Source organism: Phocoena phocoena, chromosome 20, assembly GCF_963924675.1.
Source record: "Phocoena phocoena chromosome 20, mPhoPho1.1, whole genome shotgun sequence".
Lineage (NCBI taxonomy): Eukaryota > Metazoa > Chordata > Mammalia > Artiodactyla > Phocoenidae > Phocoena > Phocoena phocoena.
In genome coordinates, this window is record NC_089238.1 from 9238946 (window position 1) to 9265067 (window position 26122).

Consider the following 26122-nt stretch of genomic DNA (forward strand, 5'->3'; position numbering starts at 1 on the left):
CCCCCCATGGAGCCCGAGGCCCCGGATTCCCGCAAAAGGCCCCTCGAAACGCCCCCCGAGGTGGTCTGCACCAAGCGCAGCAACACGGGAGGTGAGAAAGGGCTGCGGCTCCGGGTGGGGGAGCGGGCAGGGGGCCGCGCCTTTCTCCAGCCTCCTCCCCCCCAAATGGCAGGTGCAAGGGCTCTGGGGAGGGGAAGGGCGCCCCTCCCTAGACTGGGGAACGGAGAGGGGAATTGGGGAGGGAACCGGACCCCTTCCCCCTCTCGCCGCGGCCCTGGGCTGGGAGCTTTGTCTGCGTTGAGAGGACTTGGGGGGGAGGGGGTGGTAAGTGTCCTTGGGGGCGCGCAAAGGATGGGGGGCGTGGGTGCCTCCGATCGGGTGTCTCTGTGTCCTTGAGGGGTGTGTGATGTGACCCTTTCGGGGCAGGGGTGTTCCCGGGCTGGCGTGTCCTGGCGGGGGGAGGGGAAGGAGCTGAGGAGGCCTGTGGACCCGGAGCTTCCCAGCCTCCCTCCCTGGGGATGTCCTGAGCAAGGGTTGTCCCGGAGGGAGGCATGTGTGGGCCATGGGCGGGATTTTGCGTGGGGACAAGCTAGGTGGGTGTGTTGGGTGACATGGAGGAAAGGGTGGGTGTGTAAAGCTCAGTGAGAGAATGTGTGGCTGGGACAGGTGTGTGTGTGTGTTCGTGTGTGCGTGTGAGCCCTGTAAGGCCTGGATGTGTGACATTAGGGATCATGGATATGACAGGAAGGAGGGTGTGTGTGTGTGTGTGTGTGTGTGTGTGTGTGTGTGTAAGAGATGAGAGGGTGAGAGGGGCTGGGCTCCGTGTTTGAGACCCCCTTAGGGGTATATGTGACAAGTGCGTGCATGTCACTCCAGAGGGGACTGTGGCAGAGTGTGACACATGAGTGAGAGGGTGTGTGTGACATGCAAGGAGGTGTGTGTGGGCTGCCGAATGGGCCGGCTCTGGGTGTGAGCCATGAGAGGCTGTGTGGATCAGAGGATGGCAGTTCAGTGTGTGTGACACAGGCGTGTCCCGGGTGGGGTGGGACCAGGAGAAGCTGGTGTGGGTATATGACAAGAAAAGAGTGTGGGCGTGACTCCAGAGAGGCTGTGGCTGGGTGTGACACACGGAGGTGTGCAATGGTGACATCAGAGGGGGTGTGTGCAACAAGGGAAGGTGGGTGTATAACAGGGGAGAGACTGGGGCTCTGTGGTGAAATTCATGAGGGTGTGTAACAAGGAAAGGGAAGGATGGGGACCCATGTGACAGGGTGCAGGAACGTGTGCATGTGACACCCAGGGGGTGGGAAAAGGGAAGGTGTGTGTGTGACACCCAAGTGTGTGTATATGTGTAACAAGGGGCTGTGTGTGAAATGGTTGGTGTGGGGATGATTCTGTGTGTGTGTGTGTGTGTGTGTGTGTTTGTGTGATGGCTGCATGTTTGACAACACAGAAGGGGTGTGTGTGTAAGACAAGAGGGACCCTCACTGTGTGTGTGTGAAGAGGTATGTGTACCAGAGAATAAAAGCCAAGCTGGGAACTCTAGGTGTATGTCTACCCGTGAGGTAGGGTTTGTCAGGGGACTCAGAGCCCAGCCCATTAGCTCCCTGGAAGGAGGGAGACCCCAGAACAGACAAGCCCTTCCCAGCGGTCACCTTGGCCAAAATCTCCGCTTCCTCTGGCCTTTTCCTCCAGATGGGAAAGGGATGGCCTCGGGCATTGTAGTGGGTGGGGTGGGGACCTCCCACCTCCTCTCCTTGGATGAACAGGAGCCATCTCTTCCTCCCGTCCCAGCCCCCTGCCACCCCTGGCCAGGTGCGATAGGAAATGGGGAACCCCTGGCTGCCTGTGAGGGTGTCCAGCAGAAATTGGAGGAAAGGGAAGTTGGGGGAGGGGTGGGAGGGAGTTTCCTGTCCTTCTTCCTGCTCCCCCACCCCCAGCACACACATGAATGTGTCCCTGCCACATCCTTGCCTCCTTCCTGCCTCACTGCCATTCCCAGCCCTAGGAAGGGTCGGGTACCCAGGCGGTCCCTGAACCCAGCCTGGAGGTCCAGCCCCACCCCTGCTGGGGGGGAGGGGAGGAGGGCTCATCCTCTTAAAGTGGCTGAGATGCTCAAAATCTGAGCACTCAGAGCACAGCAGCACCACCTAACTGTGATGCTGCCAGGACGGTCAGGTCCAAGTGTTTGGCACCTACTACGAGTCAGGCTCTGAGATACGGGTTAATTTCCCAGTACAACCCTGGGGGAGATGATTTGAGCTGCTCTTTCAGATGAGGAAAACTGAGGCTTAGCGAAATGAAGCCACTAGCCCGAACTCACACAGCTCATAGTGGGGAAGCTGGGATCTCTCCAGCCCTGGGCTGCCTGGCTCCAGAGCTCGTGTGCTCAGCCATTGTGCATCCTGCCTCCTTCAGCTGTGGGGAAACTAGGGTGAGCCCTTAGGGACCCTCTCCTCCAGACTCTTCCCAGGGGAAACTGAGGCCCAGAGATGTGAAAGGACAGTCCTCCATTTGCAGAAACCCTCAGGGCCAGGGCTGGGCAACTGTCCAGGACTTTCATCCCAAAACTGACGGCTCCTTCCAATAATATTTTCATGTCTGTGGGACACTGGGTCAACCTCACGCCTTTTCTGAGCTTCAGCGTCACCATCTGCCAAATGGGGAAATAACAATAGTTACAGATGACAGCAGCTACCAGTATTCTTGCTTACTGCCTTACATGCAATATTTCATTTAATTCTCCCAACATTCTATGATGTGATACTAATAATAATAAATAAATAATAATAATAAATTATAACAGTGGCTGACAGTTATGGTGCCACAGTGCACCAAAAGTATTAGGGAAAACACTGGGCACAGACCAATCGTTTAATAATCCTTACAATCTGATTATGTTACCCATCTTACAGGTGACACACTGAGGCACAGAGAGGTTAATTAACTTGCCCAAGGTCAGTCAGCTAATAAGAGGCAGAGCCAGGATTTGAACTCAGGAGGCTGGCTCCATAGCATGGGTAGACTCTATAGCGAACCCCATTTTCAGGCAAGCAAACCAAGGCTCAGAGGGGTAAGGGACTTCCTAGGGTGTCACAGCAAGTCGTGCCAGCCTCGGCAGATTGGCTCCTACCCATGGTGCCAGCCTAGGGGCTGATAGAGGAGATGGTGGCTGTTAAAACTGGCTTCTGGGCACTGTAACGGGCAGGCAGACACCGTTGGGAAGGAGACGAGGCACTAAGGACAGGAGGGCTTGAATGAAGAGGTTGGATGGAAACTCCAGTTGGGAACTTAGTGGAGAAACAAATAATCCCAGTCTGGTGGCACTGTAACAGAGTGTCTCCCTTGAGTACAGACGATACCTCTTTTTCTTTCTTTGGCCACACTGTGTGGCTTGCGGGATCTTAGTTCCCTGACCAGTGAAAGCGCTCAGACCTAACCACTGGACCGCCAGGGAATTCCTACAGATGATAACTCTTAAGGTGCTACTAGAATGGCCCCCATACTCCTGACTGTATTCCCACCTCTGTCAGCCCCATATATACAGAAACAGCAACTCCCCACCACACACACACACACCTCACACCCCAAATGTAGCTTACAGCAGCCAGGCCTTGCTCCCAAGATCCTCTATCGTTAACACAAAGTCAGTATCACCAAGGTTAAGAGCCCTAGAATGAGAGCTTCCAGGGTTCATCTCATCACTGTCATGTGCTTGGTGTGGGACCCTCGGTTGAGTTCTTTCACTGCTCTGAACCTCAGTGTTTTCATCTGGAAAATGGGTACTGTAAGATGCACCTCTACCTCTCCAGGCTGTTGGGTGGGTTCAGTGAGATTGTATGTGAAGCACACAGCATCAGGCCTGGCAGATAGTCAGCACTCAATAAACAATAGCTATTATTATTATTATCATCATCATTATTATTGCTACTGAGAATGTCACATTCCTGATTTACCATCCAGTGGTGATTCGCCCCAAGGAAATCATACCCCATCCACCTCTCTCTCACTTGGAGATAATGTCACAACTCAAAGACAGTTGTGTTACATTTCTCACATGGACAGGCAACACCGTCATTCACAGAAAGGTGTCACCCAGCCAACATCCCATCCCTCCACAGGGGTCCCACTCCCAACCACACCCCTGCCATCTTGTCTTTTGCCAGCGACATCCTCACGCACATCCCACCCCAGCCTCCTCATACCTCCACAGGACACACCGATGCTTCCACCCCCGACCCCCAGACAAGAGCAGGAACCACGAGTACAACACCCCAACTTTGGTTCCCCCTGAAATACACTGTCACCAAAACAACACCTCTGCCGCATCCAATTCTGCCCTGTCTCCCAGATCGGAGCCACCTTTCGGGATCAACTCTCTGTATAAAGTGCCACTCTTCCCATAGCACCCCAAATCTTCTGGGTAGGTTAACATTATTTGTGGAGGTAGGGGAATATTGGTTACTTTTCGGAAACTTTTATAAGCATTCCTGAGGAGGGTGGGCACAAAAGGGAAGGGGGGACCAGAGACTCAGAATGACTAGAAAGTGGAAAGGCAGCTTGATCCCAAGGTGGAAATATTGAAATCACAGCAGAGGGGAACCCGGAGCGCTGAAGTTGGCATCTTCATTTGCTGTCCTGTGTAGAGGGAGCTGCCTGGACCCCAAAGGAAAAGTGAAGGGAAGGGTGGGTGGGTGGAAAGTTCTGGCATCTAGATTTTGCTTTGGTAGAAGGAAGTACTTTTTCACAGGCAGAGCCTTGGTTTTTCAAACAGGGTGGGATGTGTGAGGTCTGGGGACTCCGGGTTTAGCTGAGGTGAGGTCACGTGTCTGCCCTTTGCTACAAGGCAGGCTGGCAGATAAAGGCCTGGCTTCTTCCTGGGGGAGGTGGGCTTCCCACGGTGGGAGATGCAAAAGATTCTGAAGAAAACCAGAGCAGACTGTGGGCTACTATGGGGACTCCTGGGACTTAGAATCCTGAGCTTCTACAGGCGACAGGAGGACTCTGGCCTCTGAGGAGGGGCCTCCAAACTTCCACTAGTCTGATATAAGGACTGCCAAACGCCCACAAGGTGGTTTAAGGGGGTCCACGGACAAACTTTTTTGGAGGATCATTTTTAGTTTATATCAGTGTGCTTTGGGAGAAAAAAATATAACCAGCCCTTCAAACTCGGACTATTAGCAATGATTTTTTAAATGTCCTCTTTAAATAGATGCATTTACATTTTAAGAGGGAGTGGACTTAAAGGGCATGGACTGTCTGTCTTGTTCCCTGCTATGTCCCCAGGATCTAAAACAAGGCCTGGCACGTAGCAGATGCTCAGGAAGGATTTGTTGGAACGAGGGAGGGAAGAGGGAGAGAAGAAGCAAGGAAATAATAGTACAGAGGGATACAACAAGGGCCAAATTCGGGAAGAGAGTTACAGAGATGCTGGGAGGGTGAGTGGAAGCAGAGCCTCGTTTCTATCAGTGAGAAGACATTCCTCCTCCAAAAAGCAGGGAGAAGCCTGGGGAAAGGTGATGAAGGAAGTGGGGTCTCCCCTCCTCCTATTTCCTAACAAAACCCCAAACCTTGGAGGCTCATTTCCCCATTTACCAGTAAGTCTCTCTGGCATAGAGCACTTACTGTGTACCAGACACTGTGATAAGAATTTTACCTGTGTTCGTGAAAATAGGTAATATTAATAACGATGATGATGATATCTGACATTTCTCAAGTGGTCTGTGTGCCTGAGACCCTCCTAAGTACTTTACAGTTTAGCATTTCATTAATGATAATAACTCCAGGAACTAGCGCTCTTCTGTCCCCATTTTACAGATGAGAAAACAGAGGCCCAAAGAGGTGAGGAGACTCGCCCAAGGCCACACAACCCATCAGTGACAAAAGTTGCACTCAGTCTAGGGCTGTTTCTGCCATTTCATTCGGAGATTCTCAGACAAAACCTGAGGAAATGTGAAGGAGGGGAGTGGGGAGCGTCCCCAGTTTTCTTCAGAGCAGACGATTACCTTCCATCTTCAAGAGGGAAGCTGGGGAAGTGGCTCTGGCTGGAGAAAAGATGGGGAATGAAATCAAAGAAGGAAAGAGGATGGAGTTCTAGTGAGAACACCTTCCCATCTTTCTGAACTTTGCAAAGGTGGAGAACTAGCCCCCCAACTCTGTCAGGTTGAGGGGCAGGGCTGGCAAGGGGCCACCTCTGTGAGCCCAAGGAAGGAAGTAATTTGGGGGGGGAGGGTGTCAGGATGATTGATGGAAGGGCACCCTGGGGGGCTAATTACCTAATAGGCTTAGTGGTCTGCTTAGGCAAGTTTAAGAGGATTGCCTTGGGCTAAAGGAAACCCCTTAATTCTGGATCCCTCCCCATGCCTGCAAAGCCACATCCCGCCCTCATACCTCCATCTTCACACATCAGGGAACCCAGAACTTTCAATCTTAAGGGACCAGGTGGAGATGGCCATGACTCCCAGACCCCCAGTCCTGCCCCCACTTTTATTTTAAATTTTAAAATTTTTGGCCGCACGGTGCGGCATGCGGGATCTTAGTTCCCCCACCAGGGATCAAACCCGCGGCCCCTGCAGTGGAAGTGCAGAGTCTTAGCCACTGGACCGCCAGGGAAGTCCCACCCTGCCCCCACTTTCAACAGAGCAGTTTCTCTTTTATCTGCTCTAGATGTTGGAGTTTCACGGGAGACATTGAAAATAGGTTTCCTTTGCTTAAAAGAAAAAGTTGAAAAACCAGTGGGGGATGATGGCCTAAGACCTTAAGCTTTGGAAGCAAAATGGCCTGGCTCGTCCCTTCCTTTTCCCAGTGTTTATTGCATGCCTACCAAGCACTGGGCGCTGCATGAGTCCATGGACACAAGGGCGAGCTTCAGTGATGTGGCCCACACTGGCTGACTGTGGTACATCGTTCCGAAGGCATGAGACAGAGGGATCCTTCCCCTCCTCAGGGTTCCAGTCCAAGAAGGGACATTTGAGGGGGGACCTGAAGGACAAGAGGGATTCACTGAGGGAGGGGAGTTCCAGGCAAAGAGAATGTGCAAAGGCCCTGAGGTGGGAAGGAGGAGGGAAGTTTGAGGAACAAAAAGGAAAATGTGTCTAGTGCACCTGGAGGAAGATGAGGGTTTGCAGCTGGAAATGTGGACGGGGGCCAAATCACAAAGTAACTTAGACTCAGAAAGTTCCCGAATGGGGGCGACAGTTTGGTTAGAAGGTGGGAAAGGTTAGGCACTTGCCTTGAGACTGCTTTAACAAAGGGCTTTACACGTGACCAAGAAAACTGGGCCATAACAAAGAATGACCAAAGCCCCATAAAGGGTCCTGGTGCCACTTCACCACCTCTAGGTCTTTGAGTCTGTCCTGGAGCACATTGGTCTTTAGCCAACAGCAGGGGAAAGTGTTAAGCATGGGTGGGCGAAAAATGAATCAGAGTTGCATTTGAATCTCAGCCCAGCAACTGTCTTGGTGCCCTTGGGCCGGTACCTTCACTGCTCTGTGCCGCTTTGTGCCTCAGTTTCTCCTTATGTAAAAATGGAGCTCATTCTACCCACCTCAGTGGACAGTTGTGAGGAATGGATGAGATCAAGCTGGCAAAGCACTCAGCAGAGCACTGGCTCAGTAGTGAGTGTTAGAACCTCTCCGGAGTCCAGCCCTCCTCTCCCCGCCCCTTCGCTGCTTCCACCAGTCAGACCACCGTCACTTCCTGCCTGGACCATTGCAGTTGCCTCGTGCTCTTCCACCCATGCTTGTCGCAGTCTGCTCACCTCATGAGCATCAGAGGGACCTTCTTAAAATCTAAGACAGATCACATCCCTCCTCTGCTCAGAGCCTTCCCGTAGCTCTCATCTCACTTGGAATAAAAACCACCTTGGTCCGCAAGCCTGAACACTCCACCGCTACCTCCAACCCTCTCGGCCCTCATTTCTTCTAACTCTCCTCCTCTCTCACTCAGCCCCAGCAACACTGGCCACGTCTCTCTCACTCAAACAACGCAGGCATAACCCCATCCCAGGGCGTTTGCACTTGCTCTTCCTCCACATAGCCCCATAGTTCTGTTTCCTCCTCGACTGTCTGGAAACAGTGTATCATAATGGTTCAGAGCATGGACTCTGGAGCCAGGTGGGGTTCAGATCTCAGCCCTGCCACCTACTAGCTATGTGAACGGGAGCAATTTCTTCACCTTTGTTTACTTATCTGGAGAATGGGTTTTTTTTTTAAGTACCTCCCTCAGCCTCAATGTGAAAATGAAAAAATCTCGTATTTGTAAATTACTTGGAACAGAGTCTAGCGCATACTGGGTGCTATAGAAATGTTTGATGAACAAAGAATGCCGCATTCTTGGGGAAGGCTTTCCTGGCCATCGGATCTGACAGTGTAGCACCTAGACTCCCCTTCCTCTTTCCTGCCTCTTTTTGTTTTCTTAGTACTTACCACCATCCGACAACGTAAAACATACTGTCTCTCTCCCCCCTCTAGAAGAGTGTAGCTGTGTGAGCTCTTGGCTGAATCACCAAAACTCTTTTGGCCTTATTTGCCTTATTTGCGAAATCAGGGAGCTTTGTCTGTTTTCTTCATGGCTGTTTCACTAGAACGGTGCCAAGCACGTAGCAGGTGCTCAGGAATTATTTGCGGAATGAATGAATAAATGAGCGAATGAAGATCATGGCGTGTTTTATTTTCCTACTGCTATTCTCTTGGTCATTGCTTCTCTGTGTTACCGTGATCCCAGTGGTTTCCTAGCCCAGCCCATGCCAGTGCCTCCCTGGAGGTACCGTCCAAAGGTGAAGAGCCTTCTCCCCTGACTCCCGTCCCCTCTGTGTGCCCCTGCAGAGGAAGGCGAATACTTCCTGAAGGTGCTGATCCCCAGCTACGCGGCGGGCTCCATCATTGGCAAGGGCGGGCAGACCATCGTGCAGCTGCAGAAGGAGACGGGAGCTACCATCAAGCTCTCCAAGTCCAAAGACTTCTATCCGGGTGAGCCCCAGCCCAGCCCTCTTCCTCCGGCCTCCCATCCCTCCCACCTGGGCCCTCTAGGAGGGGGAAGGGCTGCCCTAGGGGCAGTGAGAGTGGTAGGGGGCCTCCCCTCCCCCTAAGGGGACAGAGCTGCCCTCGGCCCCAGGGGCCAGGCCTGAGCAGATGGGGGTGGGGGCAGGGCAAGACAATGGGGCTGCTGCATATTCATGAGCTCATTTGCATGATGTGCTGGCAGATGTGCCCCTTCCCACACACCTGCCCCTTTGGGTCAGTTGGAGGAGCTGGTGGTGGGGGCCAAGGAGGCAGGTGTTAGGGTGTCCCTCAGGGCTTGGGGGGCCAGCCATGCATGTTACATAGACTCTTTCCCTTTGGATTTCTCTGTCACCCCATCTTGCCCCAATCTGAGTCGCTCTGGTTTTCCATCTGTGTCATTCTTTATGTGTCTCTCATTCTGTTTCTGACTTTCCCATCTCTTGTTCCCTTAGGCTCCGTTCCCATCGGCTTCTCTCTGTCTCCTCCTGCTCTGCTTTCTGCTCTGTCTCTCTGGTTCCGTTTGAACATCCCCCATCTCTGTTCTCTTAGCCTCCCAGCCAGTCTGTCTGTCTTGGCTTTTTCCTCTTCCTCCCCTCTTCTTCCCTCCCCTTTCTGTCTTCCCATCTCTCTCCGCATATTTTCCTTTTCCCCCACTTCTCTTATTCTCACATTTTTCTCTGTCTTCCTCTCCCAACTCTCTCTGTTCAGTCACCCATTCACCCAGTAGTTGGTAGCGCCTCTCAATGGGGTCATTCTTTGCCGGCATTGCCCCTCATTTCTTTCTGCCCCTGCTTGCCCATCTCTCCCTTTATGTTTCTCTTTTTCTCCTAAGTCTCAGCTCCCTCATGTTTTTTTTTCTTCCCCTCTCTCCAAGACCAGCCCCTTTTCTGCCTCTCCTCCAGCTCTATCTCCCTTCCTTCAATCATAAATTTTTCCAGGCCCCTCCACTCTCTATAATCTCCCTCAATATCTCTCACCCCTTCATATATCCCTCCCAAGACCTATGCCTGAGTTTTGACATCTAGGAATCCAGGGAAGGCCCCCTGAACTGCATCTCTGGTCCAGCACTGGTTCTAGTTCATCCTTAATCCCCTTGGATTTTTTAGGTCAAACACCAGAGCTGGAGCCGAGGGTCAGGACAAATTCATATTCTCTCTCTCTCTCTCTCTCTCTCTCTCTCTCTCTCTCTGTGTGTCTCTTTCTCTCTCTCTCCTCCCTCCACCCCCCTGCCTCCCATCTAACTAAGCAGCTTTGGCAAGAGGTTTAGAGAACAGTCCAGGGAACCTGGCACAACCCCCTTTTCTCTTCCTCCCTGGCCCAGTTTTCCTCCTCACTCCCCTAGCCCACAAGATACGGATGAGACCTCTGCTTGGGACTTTCATCCAAGGACACTTGGTTCCTTGCCCCTGGATCACATTCTGTGACATAACACATGTCATTCCCTCTCAACTCAGTGACACATCCCACTGGCCAGGCAGCCTAGAACCCCAGAGGATGGGACAGTCATTGCCTCTCTCCTGGGCCGAACACTGTTCAAACAAGCAACGTGAGCCAGCGTCTCTCCCCAGCCCCTGGATGTGCAGCCAGCCCCGCTCCCCACCCCCAAATTGGAACTTCCAGATCATACAGCATATACTAGCTCCTGGCTCAGAGATGCGGGACACAGCTCCCTACATCCTGGTCCTGTCCCTAGGACTTCCCAGGACCCACAGGAACGTAAAGAAATGGAGATGCTACTGCTCAAGCATGTGTTCCTCTGCTCCTGGCTGATACCTTTCATTCATTCATTCAACATATATTCTCTGAGCATCTTCTCTATGCCAGCACCATACCGGACCGAGATGGGGACACAAGCAGTGACTGAGGCACCCCAGCCTAGCCCTCCCGGATCTCACATCCCAGTGGGGGAGATAAACCGAACACCACTGATGACCTAGAGTGGTCAGAGCTGGGACAGGGAAACCCAGAGGATGGAGGGAGCCCAGACAGGGCACCCGACCCAGCCTGAGGAGATCAGGAAGGGCTTCCTGGAGGAGGAGGCCAGAATAATAAGAGTAAGCTAGGTAAGCAGCAGTGAAGGGTGCTCCAGGGAGATGAAAGAGCATGTTCAAAGGCTGGGGGTGGGGGTTAGTTTGTTCAGTGTGGCTGGTGAAAGGACAGGTAAAAACTGATAACAGAGAAATTGAAAGGGTCCTCTGGGCCTAGTTGGTTCTGTCTCTCTCTCTCACACACACACTGGTGTGTCTACTCCATGAAACAAAAACCTACCTGGCCTTTACCCAAAGGGAGGGGTAGAACACACAAAGGGTGTCCCCTCCTTGATACAGAAACCCCAAGCCCCAGATTCAATCCTTCCCGGTCATACATGGAGAAACTTAGACCCAGAAGAGGCAGGTACCTGCCCAAAGCCACACAGTCTTCTGTGTAGCTCACCAGACATTCTAGTGATTCTAAAACTCCTCCTGATTTTGAGGAGCCGCCTGAAGCCCTGGACCCTAGCCCCAGAAGAAAAACGGACACATACACTTTTCAAATTTTTTTACTGATTTATAACATCTCTGCAGCCAAGTGCAAAATCTTAAGTGACTACTTAATAAATTCATACATATTCTTTTTTACCATCAAAAATACAAAAGCAGAATTGCAATCATTGTATGCCTCTCCCCACCACACACACACACACACACACACACACACACTCCACCCACCCCACATTTAGCACAGGATGGCTCAGTGGTTAAAAGCCCAGACTCTGAAGCCAGACACCTGGGTTCAAAACCCTGATCTTTCACTACTGGCTGAGTGAACTTGGACAAATCCCAGACCTCTGTGCCTTAGTGTCCTTAGCAGTAAATGAAGAATAATAATATTGCCTGCCTCATGTATTAAAGTGAACAAATACATATAAAGTGCTTAGAACGATGCCTGGTGATTGGTGTTATGTAAGCACCAGCTGTTACTATTAGATATTCTTTCAGGGTTAAACTGAGTCCCCCAAAGCCCCTGTGGACCCTGGTTAAGAGCTACAAGTCTGTGAGATCACAGACTCCCTGAGCTGGAAGGAAGCCTCCCAGAGATGGAGAGCTGGGCCACTTCAGTCAGGCTCTCCCTGGGGCCACCCCACCCCCTAGTTCCCACCCTGACCCACACCCTTTCCTATTTACACCCAGACGGAGGCAGCCTGCACGCTGACTCACGCTTGGCTCAGACCAAGCCATTGTTCTGGGGTGGAGGGGAGTACGAGCGAGGAACAGCGGCCCAGAGGAGATGGGGGATGTCAACTACCCCGGTGACCCAAGACAGTGACACTCAGACACATGGCGAGACTCGCTTGCCGGGCTGAGAGATGGCAAGCAAGGGGTCAGGGTGGTAACACTAGCATGCCACACTGGAATGCCCACAGGACACCAGACACTCACCCCCAAGTGTCCCAGACACACAGGCACACGGAGCCTGGAGCACACTCAGGACCTTTTACAGACCCAGGGAGTTAACTGGTCCAGCAGAGAGATTCCCACCCAGGAAGAGACACACACACACCCCACACACCTAATACGTCCAAATCAGCCAGGCGCTCACAGCTTCACCACGGCCAGGCTTGGTGGAGTCGTCTTTGTCTGGCTGTAATTCAGACACTCAGACACACACACAAATACATCAGTCCTCCAAACAGTCTTACATACTGACCCCTGGGTCCTCCTGTTGGTCTCTTTCTCTTCCTCATGTTCACACACATCAGTCACAGAGTCTTGCCTGTTTCCTATACATGCACCCTTACACATATATGTGCATTCCACATACCACTCATCCAAGTAGTCTTTTGAACACCTAGGGGTGTCTGGATATCTCTTTCCCTTACACACACACACACACACACACACACACACACAGAGTCATACAATCTCCAAGTGCTATACATTCATCGTACAGCCTCAATGCCACTTCCTGGGATTCTTTGTTTCTTACTCTCAAACCCTTGGGCACACCCAGCTCAAGTCTCACAAATAGTGTACATAACCTTGAACGTCACAGCGACACCCGAAGTCTTTCCCCCCACACAAGAGTACACACAAACGTCTTTACTGGAATCACTATGTCACAGAGTCTTTTTATATCTCTGTCTCTCCTGCTCTTTCTTTTACACACACACATGCACACACACACACGTAAAGATAATTGAGTCAGTCCTGTCCAAGTATACACATGCACACACACACCACTCACCCAAACAGCCTCACAGATGTACTCACACTGGTCAGTCAGTGTTACCCAGAGTCTCTCTCCCATACACATATATCCCAGCATCACCCAGAATTAGTGTCTCCTCTCCCTGATGCCCACCCCCAATACACATAGTAAGGATGCCCAGGTCAGAACCACAGCCAATATCTGGAGAATCGCCAGCAAAGGCACCCACCTCACCCTGCTTTCTCCATCCCCCTGTCTCCACTCTTCCATGAGTTGCCTTTGCCCCACTCTGCTCTCCCCTCTTCACAGCCTTGCCCTCCCCCACCCCTCAGCCCTCCATCTGGTGGGTCCAGGCAGGCACTCAGGCCTCTCTGCTGTCTCCCCCATCCCCCAGCCCTTCCCCATCCTCTCCAAAAGCCCAGAGGCCGTTGCTGCAGGCTTTCAGGGGTTGCCATGGCAACGGGGCCTCATCCCTAGTCCCCCTGGGGGTGGGCTGAGGACCCAGCCAGCCACACCGATAAGGGGGTTCCAGTTACTGTGGCAACCGTTGCAGGCCTGAGCTCTCGGCTTCTAGAAGGTGGGGAGGGGGGAGTGAGTGAATGGTTGCCAAAGCAACCGAGAGAGCCGGCAAGGACTGGGAAGAGGCAGCTGAGCCCCGTCTCCCTTGCCCAGGGCTGCTGTGGGCATAGCAAAGTACTTAAGCATCATTCTTCCATCCCCTGGGGTTGTTTTAAGGGAGGGAGAGGAAGTGCAGATAATAAAACAGGGATTCCTCTCATTCTCCCAGCTACCCATCATGGTCTGGGAGCCCATGCCAGCTTGCCCAGGCTTATCAAGTGACCTGGGGCCAGTGAGGTCCACTCTCTGGACCTCAGTGTTCTCCGTCCATTAAATGGGGCCTGCCTCTCAGGAATGCTCCCCTTCCTGTCTGATGAGTGTGCCCTCTCTCTTCTTTGCTCAACAGGAACCACAGAGCGAGTATGCCTGGTACAGGGCACAGCAGAGGCCTTGAATGCTGTGCACAGCTTTATTGCCGAGAAGGTCCGAGAAATCCCGCAAGCGATGACCAAGCCCGAGGTGGTCAATATCCTTCAACCCCAAACCACAATGAATCCTGACAGAGCCAAGCAGGTTAGCAGGGGCAGAGGCTGAGTCTCTGTAAAGCTGGTGGGGTTTGAGAGAAAACACTTCTTCCACGTCACTGGATTGTGATGGGGGTTCAATGGGATAATGGCTATAAAACATTTACCAGTCAGATAGGTGGTAGTGGTTAGTATTATTGTTAGAGAGTCAGCCTAAGGACTCCAGACCTCTTAGAGTGATTTGATTCAGAGAGAGAGTGAAGGTCTGGGAGAATCTGACCCAGACCCCCTTACTTATTCCTCCTTCCTAGGATTCTCCAGATCCTCTTCTCTCTTCCACATCTTCCCATTGTCTCTCAAAACCACCTGCTTCCCACTTCCTGTTCTCACCGGAAGTAACCTCAGCGACACCCCCATCCATAGGCAGAAAATTTTAGAAGCAGCCTCCGGTACTCCCTCTCTCCATTAATGACTGAATAGGAGTAGCCACCATTTTGGAGAGAAGATGTTCCACTGGGCGGGGGCGGATCCCTCTCCTACACAGCCCTCTCAAGGAGGGATGGAAGGAGAAGGGCAGAGCCTCTCTGTTGCCTCAGTTACCTGGAAGCCGTGGTGTAGGGGAGTGGCAAGGAGCTGACCGATCGTTTCCTGGGCCTCTCCCGTTGCCAAGACCACCATGCACACCGGGCAGGTGGGCTTGCTGCAAAGCCCCTGGCAGCACGGTCCTGACTGCATAGAGGGCCAAGGAGGAGGAGAGCACGGGGTTGGCTGCAGTAAACTCCCCGTTTTCTCTCCCCTTCTCCGCTCCCGTATACATGTGCACACGATGACCCGGGCAGGCGGACAGGCCACTTGTGAGGGTTCCTTAAAGTCTGCCTAAAAAGCAAAGACGAGAGAGGGCCTCGGTAAAAGGAAGCTGGAATTCCCGGGAATTCTTTTTGCCCTGAGGTGGGGGAGACCACGGGTCTAAGTTTCTCTGAGCTCATGGGGAAACAGTGGGCAGAAAGCTCTGGAAGAATGTTTCGGAGCGGAGCGTTCCCCGCAAAGACTGCGGGCTTGGGGCTTGGAACGCGGCTGCTGTCCTTGGTGCTGAAGCATCTCTGCTCCTCGCGCCCTGCCAGGCCTCTCCCAAATCCCTTTCCACCAGCAGGCCACAGCTTACCCACAGTTTACAGGGAGGCGAGGATATTACCTCTTCCCTCCGCCTTGGTCGTGGCCACTAGGGGCTCAGGGTTCATCAAGAGTTTGTACATGTTGCAGGGGAAATGGGGTCAGCACCATCTGTGCCTGAGCCTCCCTCTCCACCACCTAAGCCACGGGAAGTCTGAAATAGCGGAGTCGAAAGGTTACAGAACCAGGACTTCTTCCTCTGCCTTATTACTCCGGGGCTCCAAAGAATGAGAGAGATAATGGCTGAAGGCTCAGGCTCTGGAATCAGATGTTGAGTTGAATTTTCCTCTGATGCTTCTTACCTGTGTGACCTTGAGCAGGTGACTTGATTTCTCCATGTAAAATGAGATTTATTACGGTACCCACTTAAGGGTGGTGGCTAGTGTTCATTAACATTTGAAAAGCACTTATCATGCATGCCTAATGCATAGAAAGTTCTCAAAACATGTTCACCGTTGTCGTTATTATGGGATTTTTGAGTCAGGAGGCAGGTCTATTCCCTTTCTGCCTTGGACTTGCTGTGTTGCTCTGTGTCTTTTTCCCTTCTGTATGCCTCAGTTTCCCTTTCTTTACAGTGGGGAAGCTGGGCCGAGCCAGGGATTATAAATGGAAATGCCTCCAGGATTCGGAAAGGGAACATAAAGGATTGAGGACCTTGGACTCAACATAGAGATATCATGCCATCCCTAAAGGGGGCAGCTGCTATTCACCTTCACTTGATTCTTGCCATTTGGGAATGGGGACAGAGTATTACATCTTCCCCATTTTTCCAGAGAAGTCAAAAATATTTTAAATCAACTGATTTTTCAAGGTTGGCTCAGTTTTGAAAACACTGTGTGGCTGTGGGCCGGCTATGGGCTGAGCGTCACCAGTTTGCCACCTCTGGGCTAGACGGGCGATTCTCAGCCCTGGCTGGTATCTGAGTCATCTGGGTAGCTTAAAACACAGATTCCTGAGTCGTGGCCTGGAGCCGCTGAATCAGAGTTTCTGGGGAGAAGGCGTGGGGATCTGAACATGGACTCTGGCCTGGGATCAGATCCTGACTCTACTGGTCACTATCTGTGTGACCTTAGGCAAGTTACTTAACCTCTCTGTGCCTCCGTTTCCCAATCTATAAAGTGTGATAATAACAGTACCTACCTTGTAGGGTTGTTGCTAAAATTCAGTTAGTTACTATACGGAAGTATTTTAAAAAGTGCCTGGCACGTGGTAAGCACTGTTAGCGGCCGCTGCTGTTATTGTTGTTGTTATTTATTATTATTTTTAAATCTCCAGACTTGCAAACCTCTGAGGCAGATGGTCTCTGAGGTCTTTCTGGCTCTAAGACACCTACAATTCTATGGCTCTGTGATTCCAAGATTCTAGGCCTGTATTATTCTAACAGTCTACTGTTCTAACATCCAAGATTCCATAGAACTGTCTGTGCAGATCTAAGATGCTGTGGTCTTGCAATCTGGGCCTATCATGAAGGCAGCTACTGTTTTCTGAGGGCTTCCCATGTGCCAGGCACTAAGGGATCATTTTAGTCATTGAATATTCTCAATAATTGTATAGAGTAGCTGTGGTTATGTCAATGTCAGAGATGAGGAAACGGAAGCACAGAGAGGTGAAGGCATTTGCTTTCACCGTTTCTTGGCGAACACAGTTCCTTGGATGAAAAGGTTCCATCCTTACCCCATTGCTCTGAAATGCTGTATCACATACTACATACCTCTTTACCCTTAGGCCTGGTTTTGTACATTTTTCTGTTCTATCCCCTTGACTTGTCAGACTTCTTTTTCTCCAATGATTTCTTTAAAATAACAGCTGTATTGAGATATAATTCACATACTGTAAAGTTCACCATTTTACAGTGTGTAATTCAGTGGTTTCAGTATATTCACAAGTTTGTGCATTGATCACCGCTATGTAATTCTAAAACATTTTTACCACCCCAAAAAAAGCCCCATAGCCATTAACAGTGATTTTCCATTCCCCCAGTGCCTCTGCCCCAGCCCCTTCCCACCATTAAGCTACTTTTAGTGTCTATGGATTTCCCTATTCTGAATAGTTTATATAGATTGAATGATATTTCTGTGGCATTTTGAGTCTGGCTTCTTTCCCTTAGCATAATGTCTTCAAGATTCATCCATACTGGGAATTCCCTGGCGGTCCAATGGTTAGGACTCCACACTTTCACTGCCGAGGGCACGGGCTCAGTCCCTGGTCAGGGAACTTAGATCCCCACAAGCCGCACGATGTGGCCAAAAAAAAAATTAAAAAAAAGATTCATCCATACTGTAGCATATAACAAAACTTCATTCCTTTTTATGGCCAAATAATATTTCACTGTATGGATATACCACATTTTGTCTATTCATCAATTGATAGAAATTTGGGGTGTTTCTACTTTTTAGCTATTATGAATAATTTTGCTAATGAACGTATGTGTGGATGTATGTTTTCAGTTCTCTTGGATATATACCTAGGGTGGAATTTGTAGGTCATATGATAAATCTACGTTTAACTTTTTGAAGAACCGCCAGACTGTTTTCCAAAGTGGCTGTACCACAGATGTGGGATTTAAATCCAGGTCCACCCACGGGGATAACAATGACAACAACCATTTCATGTGTACCTGCTATGGGCACATATTAATTGCCTGCTCTCATGGCATCCAGTGCTTGGCACATAGTAGGTGCTCAGCAAATGTTGCTTGTTTGAATGAATGGGTGATGACATGCCCATGGGGACCAAGCAGAAACATGACTGAGGGGAGGTAGTCTGGTGTAACCTGGCAGAAATAGGCACTATATGTCATCTGGAGGGCAGCCATACTCAGTTCTGGCTAATTGTGGCCATGCTTGAATTTCAAGCTCATCATTTCATGCATGATCTCTATTAGACCTCACAGTAATCCTATGGAAGAGGTGTGAATGTCCCCATTTTATGGAAGAGAAAACTGAGTTTCCAAAAGATTAGGTCCCTTGCCCAGAATCAGTGGTGGAGCCAGGATCTGAACCCGAGCAGGTGCCTCCAGAGTCCAGGGCAGCTTTTCAGGGATTTGTGTGCAACGGGCTACAGACTGGTGGTCTGACTGCCACACAGTGGTTCTTAGACGTTTTGAAGTGGTTACCAACATTTAAAAACTAGGCCGCTTCACATTTTACAAGTCAGAATTGCCAGTTAATCTGTAAAACTCATATCAGGCTGAATTTGAATATCACACACACACAGAGACCACCACCACCGCCAGGTGAGATGCACCTGGCTGCCTACACCCAGTCCCATTCCTACTTGGTCCTTTGGGCATTTCATCATCCATTCTTTCATCCAGCCATTCATTCACCCACTCTTGGCTGAGTATGTGCCAGGCATTCCTCTAGGCACTGAGAACCCAGCAGTAAACAATACAGACACAAATCTCTACCCTTGTGGATCTTAAAATTCTTCCTGGAGAATCAGAAAATAAGTAAATAAATAAAATGTATAGGATGTCAGAGAGTGAAAAGTATTATGAAGAAAAGACAGAGAAAAAGGAAAGGAAGTATTGGGGCCTTTTTTTCTCTTAACTTTTTTTTTTTTTTTTGCGGTACGCGGGCCTCTCACTGTTGTGGCCTCTCCCGCTGAGGAGCACAGGCTCCGGACGCGGAGGCTCAGCGGCCATGGCTCACGGGCCCAGCCGCTCCGCGGCATGTGGGATCTTCCCGAACCCGTGTCCCCTGCATCGGCAAGCAGACTCTTAACCACTGCGCCAGCAGGGAGGCCCCCTCTCTTAACTTTTTATTTGGAAAATGTTTAAAGAACGTTACAATGAACTCCCTATACACTGCACTTAGATTCACCAATTGTTAACACATGTTTTATCTCTACACACACACACACACACACACACACACACACACACACGTTGTTTTTTTGGGTTTTTTTTGTTGATCTATTTGAAAATAAGTTGTAGATCTCATGACTCTTCACCTCTAAATACTTCAGTGTATATCTCCCAAGAACAAGGACAGTCTCCTATGTTATTATATTACTATTATCACACCTATAAAAATTAACACTGAATTCATATTATTTAATAAAAAGTCCATATTCAGATTACCCCAAAATATCTTTTATATCTATAAAGTATTTTTATTAAAGATCCAGTTAATGTTCATGCGTTGCATTTGGTTGTTATACCTCCTTAATCTCTTTTAATCTAGCATAGCCTAGGATATAGTTTTGAAGGTAGAGCCAACAGAATTGCTGATTGGATGCTGAGTGTAAGGGAAAGAGAGGACTTCTAAGGGTTGGGACTGAGTAGTGGAAGGATGCATTTCCATGTGCTGAAATGAGGAACACCATGGCAGAAACACATTTGAGGAGGAAGATGTGATTTTAAGTCTGAGGTGTCCACTCAGCATCATGCTAGAGATGTGAGGTTAGCAGTTACGAGTCTGGAGGTATCCATGCTGGAGATGTAAAATAAACACAGACAAGCTTTGGTAATCAGGTGGTCAGGGAAGGCCCTTCTGGGGAGGTGCATTTGTGCAATGAATGAAGAGAGGGGCGAGCCGTCTTTTCTGGGGAAAAGCATTCCAGGTGAGGGAACAGCAGGTGCAAAGTCCCTGAGTCTGGGCAGAGCTTGGCAAGTTGGAGGAACAGCAGGGAGTCTGGTGTGTCTGCAGTGGACTCAGCAAGAGGGAGGGAAGAGTGAAGTCAGAGAGATCAACAGGGAACAGAGCATGTCAGAGCAGTGGTTCTCAGCCCTGTTTGCCTGTTTGAAGGGAGCCAATGTCCCCCTTCTCCTACAAATATTTTCCTATGCCCACTTTACTCTCTGAAATTATATATATAATATGTCTATTTGTATAAATAAAAAACATATCTGGGGCTTCCTTGGTGGCACAGTAGTTAAGAATCCGCCTGGGGCTTCCCTGGTGGCGCAGTGGTTGAGAGTCCGCCTGCCGATGCAGGGGACGCGGGTTCGTGCCCCGGTCCGGGAGGATCCCACGTGCCGCGGAGCGGCTGGGCCCGTGACCCACGGCCGCTGGGCCTGCGCGTCCGGAGCCTGTGCTCCACAACGGGAGAGGCTGCAACAGTGAGAGGCCCGCGTACCACAAAAAAAAAAAAAAAAAAAAAAAAAAAAGAATCCGCCTGCCAGTGCAGGGGACACGGGTTTGATCCCTGGTCCGGGAAGATCCCACATGCCGTGGTGCAACTAAGCCCGTGTGCCACAACTACTGAGCCTACGCTCTAGAGCTCGTAAGCCACAACTGCTGAAGCCCGCGTACCACAACTACTGAAGCCCACGCGCCTAGAGCCTGTGCTCCACAACAAGAGAAGCCACCGCAATGAGAAGCCCGTGCATCGCAAGGAAGAGTAGAGAAAGCCCGCGCGCAGCAACGAAGACCCAACGCAGACATAAATAAATAAATAAAAATAATTTTTTTTTTTTTTTTGCGGTACGCGGGCCTCTCACTGTTGTGGCCTCTCCCATTGTGGAGCACAGGCTCCAGACGCGCAGGCTCAGCAGCCGTGGCTCACGGGCCCAGCTGCTCCGCGGCATGTGGGATCTTCCCGGACCGGGGCACGAACCCGTGTCCCCTGCATCGGCAGGCGGACTCTCAACCACTGCGCCACCAGGGAAGCCCAAAATAAACTTATTTTTTTAAAAATCTATAAGATTTTTAAAAATTTATTTACATTTATTTATTTATTTTTGGCTGCGTTGGGTCTTTGTTGCTGCGCAGGCTTTCTCTAGTTGCGGCGAGTGGGGGCTTCTCATTGGGGAGCACGGACTCTAGGTGCATGGGCTTCAGTAGTTGTGGCACGCGGGCTCAGTAGTTGTGGCACACGGGCTCAGTAGTTGTGGCACACGGGCTCAGTAGTTGTGGCACGCAGGCTCAGTAGTTGTGGCTCGCGGGCTCTAGAGCGTAGGCTCAGTAGTTGTGGCGCACGGGCTTAGTTGCTCCGTGGCATGTGGGATCGTCCCGGACCAGGGTTCGAACCTGTTGTCCCCTGCATTGGCAGGCGGATTCTTAACCCCTGCACCACCAGGGAAGCCCTATAAGATTTTTAACAGTTTTATTGAGATATAATTCACATAAATACATTTGACCCATTTAAAGTGTGCAGTTCGACGGCTTTATTATATTCAGAGTCCGGCATCCATCACCGCAATCAGTTTTAGAACATTTCATTTCCTCAAAAGGAAACCTTGATCCCCTTAGCTCTCACCCCTCAATCCTCCCAGCTCTCCCCACCCCAGCCCTCAGCCACCACTAATCTACTTTGTCTCTATAGATTTGACTATTCTGAACATTCACAGAAGTGGAATTATACAATGTGTGGTCTGTTGTGCCTTACTTGGTTCTTGCAGCATAATATTTTCTAGGCTCATCCATGTTGTAGCATGCCTCAGTCCTTCATTTCATTTAAATTCATTACCAGATAATATTCCATTGTACGGATGTACATTTTCTATAGCCCGTAAGACTTTCAAATAAAGGAGAGATGAAAGGAAGGTTATTTGTTATAAAATAAGGTGAATTTTAATATGTAAATACTCAGCCAGGGCCACAGTAGAAATAAATAATGAAACAGCTGCTCACGCCTAACGTGGCCTGAGTGAGACAGAGCGTAGTATTGGAGACTTAAATGATACAGGCATTACTCCTATGTCATGGTTTTCTTTTTTTTAATTGAAGTATAGTTGATTTACAGTGTTGTGTTAATTTCTGCTGTACAGCAAAGTGATTCAGTCATACATATGTATACATTCCCTTTTATATTCTTTTCCATTATGGTTTATGACAGGATATTGAATATAGTTCCCTGTGCTCTACAGGAGGACCTTTTCGTTTATCCATTCTATATATAATAGCTTGCATGATGTCATGGTTTTCTAAAATGATGAACGACTCTTGGTAAAATTCAGAACAAAATAAAGTACAATCTTCCCTTGATTTACCAATAGTTACATCCCTGGAAATTTCAGTAGATCTTAAAACCGTGCAAAAGAAAAAACTACTTGGTACTTAACATGTATCATGGGGCTCAGTTCTGGCTGCGAGATTTATAAACAGACTTCTCACCAACATGAATGTCCAGGGGGACATTCAAAAGTCGCACAGGACCTGGGACTGTTCTTCATTGTGAGGAACTGACTCACATTATGGGGTGCAAACATCCCTGACCCTGCCCACTGCATGCCCGCATCTGTCCCCAGTTATTGCACACAACCAAAACCGCTCCCACAATTTTCCTAACACCCCCAGGATCTGGCTTGGGGGTGGAAAGGAGAGGCAGAGATGAAAGCTTCAGAGGGTAGAATCCACAGGTCTGAGGGGACGTGAGAAGGATTGAGAAGGAGGAATTTGTGTGTAAAAATGCACTTGGAGATGTGAAAGGAGATGTTTGGTTTTGAAATATCCCCACTGGACTCAGGATTGATACGGGGGCTTCCCTGGTGGCGCAGTGGTTAAGAATCCGCCTGCCAATGCAGGGGACATGGGTTCGAGCCCTGGTCCGGGAAGATCCCACATGCCACGGAACAGCTAAGCCCGTGAACCACAACTGCTGAGCCTGCACTCTACAGTCTGCATGCCACAACTACTGCGCCCACGTGCCACAACTACTGAAGCCCGCGCACCTAGAGCCCGTGCTCCGCAACAAGAGAAGTCACGGCAATGAGAAGCCCACGCACCGCAACGAAGAGTAGCCCCCGCTCACCGCAACTAAAAGAAAGCCCACGCACAGCGACGAGGACCCAAAGCAGCCAAAAATAAAAAATAAATAGATTATTAAAAAATGATCCGATTTGTAGCTGCAAAGGATGGGCTGCTCTACAACTGAGAAGGGGGACCCTCATATGTAAGTGACCAATTTTCTCCATCTTCTCTGATGTAAGCTTTTTTTATCATCATTTTGCAGATAAGACAACTATATTAGATTGCTAGAGCTGTCAAAACAAAGTACCACGAACTGGGTGGCTTAAACAACAGAAACTCATTGTCTCACAATTCTGGAGGCTAGAAATCTGAACTCAAGGCATCGGCAGTGCTGGTTTCTTCTGAGGCCTCTGTCCTTGGCTTGTAGATAGCCATTGTCTCTCTGTCTTTTTTTTTGCGGGGCAGGGGGCCCGCGCCACACAGCTTGCAAGATCTCAGTTCCCTGACCAGCGATTGAACCTGGGCCACGGCAGTGAAAGCCTGGAATCCTAACCACTAGGCCACCAGGGAGCTCCCCCTCTCTGTCTTCACATGGTCCTCCCCCTGTGTGTGTCTGTGTCCTAATCTCCTCTTCTTATAAGGACACCAACCATATTGGATTAGGGTCCACCCTAATGACCTCACTTAACCTTAAATGCGTCTTTAAAGACCCTATCTCCATATACAATCATATTCTGAGGTATTAGGGGTTATGACTTCAACATGTGAATTGGGGTGGGAGGGGACAGCAATTCAGCTCATAACAACAATGAAGAGCTTAAGCGAAGTGACCATGTCATAGGGTGGAAAGCACAATGGAGCAGGAATCCACGAGGCTGGATTTCAGTTCCTTTGCTGTCTGGGTGACCTTGGGGCAAGTCCCTTCACCTCTTAGGCCTCAGGTGACTCATCTGCAAAGTGAGACTAATGATACCTTTTCTGGGGCTGGGAATCGGAGTGCTTAGTGACGTAGAAGGACATGGGCACCATTGCAAGATTGGAGAGAGGTCCTGGAGGGCTCCCACTGGGTTAGTCTTTCAGCTTCTAGGTGCCGGATGGAGGGGAGGTCCCAGATGGAAGGGAGGTCCCAGGGGTCCCAGGAACAGGGTGGCTGAGAGGCTACTAAGGAGAGATGGAGTACTAGCTCCTTTTTTTTTTACCAATGAATATGGAAATATTTCAATATTTCTGACCAGTAGAATCATACTGGTGCATATCAAGGGGGCGTGCTGGGCCTGATTTTGGACATCTGAGAGCAGGGGTGGGAAATGACTTGAGATGGCCAGTCTTAGACTAACGTTGCCTTTCAGTGTCCGATTACCCCCCTAAAGACCCTCCCTCTGGCTCCCCACGCAGGCCAAGCTGATCGTCCCCAACAGCACGGCGGGCCTGATCATCGGCAAGGGGGGCGCGACAGTGAAAGCCGTGATGGAACAGTCGGGTGCTTGGGTGCAGCTGTCCCAGAAGCCGGAGGGCATCAACCTGCAGGAGCGCGTGGTGACGGTCAGCGGCGAACCGGAGCAGGTGCACAAGGCCGTGAGCGCCATCGTGCAGAAGGTACAGGAAGATCCCCAGAGCAGCAGCTGCCTGAATATCAGCTACGCCAACGTGGCTGGCCCTGTGGCCAACTCCAACCCCACCGGCTCGCCATACGCCAGCCCCGCGGATGTGCTGCCCGCCGCTGCCGCCGCCTCGGCCGCTGCCGCCTCTGGCCTGCTGGGCCCGGCGGGGTTGGCGGGCGTGGGAGCCTTTCCTGCCGCCCTGCCTGCCTTCTCGGGCACCGACCTGCTGGCCATCAGCACGGCGCTTAACACGCTGGCCAGTTACGGCTACAACACCAACTCCCTCGGCCTGGGCCTCAACTCGGCCGCAGCCTCTGGGGTCCTGGCCGCTGTGGCCGCCGGCGCCAACCCTGCCGCCGCCGCCGCCGCCAATCTCCTGGCATCCTACGCCGGGGAAGCAGGGGCCGGGCCAGCGGGCGGAGCTGCTCCACCCCCACCCCCGCCACCTGGAGCCCTGGGGTCCTTCGCCTTGGCCGCGGCCGCCAACGGCTACCTCGGGGCCGGGGCGGGCGGCGGGGCGGGCGGAGGGGGTGGCCCGCTGGTGGCCGCGGCAGCCGCAGCGGGGGCGGCTGGGGGCTTCCTGACGGCGGAGAAGTTGGCGGCTGAGAGCGCCAAGGAGCTGGTGGAGATTGCGGTGCCTGAGAACCTGGTGGGAGCCATCCTGGGCAAGGGGGGCAAGACGTTGGTGGAGTACCAGGAGCTGACAGGCGCCCGCATCCAGATCTCCAAGAAGGGAGAGTTCCTGCCAGGCACGCGGAACCGGCGGGTCACCATCACCGGCAGCCCCGCGGCCACGCAAGCCGCTCAATACCTCATCAGCCAGCGGGTCACCTACGAGCAGGGAGTGAGGGCCTCAAACCCCCAGAAAGTGGGATGAGGCCTGTGGTGTGTGCTCCCACCCGGCTCCCTGTCCCTCCTTTTCCTCCCCCTCCCCCTCCTTCTCCCCCCTCCCCCTCCCCTGCCCCCCAACTCCTGACCTCAGCTCGGTAGAGTCCTGCTCCTCTTGGGATGGGGCTGGGGTAGGCCTGACTGCACCCCCCCTTTCTGGTAGTCATAGGCAGGATTGAGTGATGGCTGGGGATGGGGCCCAGAAGCTCCCTCCCCAGCCCTGAACTGACCCCTTCTTCCTTCCTCCCTATGCTTGACTGGGCCTGACCCTCCTCTCCCAGGGCCCAGGTCTGTGTGATATCTGTATATATTGCATTTTGTTGATTTTAATAGAAAACAAAGCGTTATTTTCTCTTTCTTTCCCTCCTTTTTTTCCCCTCCTTTGATAAGGATTTCCCCCCCTGCCCCTTTATAAGTTTTTGTTTCCATATGGGAGGAGGGGAGGGAGCCTCTGGGTCACCTAGAAAGAGGGGCTGCCCCAAAACAACACCCTGCCTCTCCTGCTTTCAGCTCCGGATCTGAGGGACCTGATGGGAGCAGAGGTAGCAGAGGAG

General features: G+C 51.0%; 1 protein-coding gene across 1 annotated transcript; it reads left to right on the top strand.

Moving 5' to 3' along the window:
* NOVA2 (NOVA alternative splicing regulator 2) lies at positions 1-25729 on the top strand. The gene is made up of 4 exons (XM_065899059.1): positions 1-91; positions 8826-8969; positions 14155-14321; positions 24475-25729. The coding sequence occupies exons 1-4, from the start codon at positions 7-9 to the stop codon at positions 25555-25557; spliced, it is 1479 nt and encodes a 492-aa protein (XP_065755131.1). The 5' UTR covers positions 1-6; the 3' UTR covers positions 25558-25729.
* Positions 25730-26122: the final 393 nt, after the last annotated feature.

What these genes read in the sequence shown, in the direction of transcription:
- NOVA2 (XM_065899059.1), top strand. Translation starts at nt 7, where the DNA reads ATGGAGCCCGAGGCCCCGGATTCCCGCAAAAGGCCCCTCGAAACGCCC. An exon ending in CAAGCGCAGCAACACGGGAG is followed by an intron (nt 92 to 8,825) that starts GTGAGAAAGGGC and finishes GTGCCCCTGCAG; the next exon opens with AGGAAGGCGAATACTTCCTG. An exon ending in GTCCAAAGACTTCTATCCGG is followed by an intron (nt 8,970 to 14,154) that starts GTGAGCCCCAGC and finishes TTTGCTCAACAG; the next exon opens with GAACCACAGAGCGAGTATGC.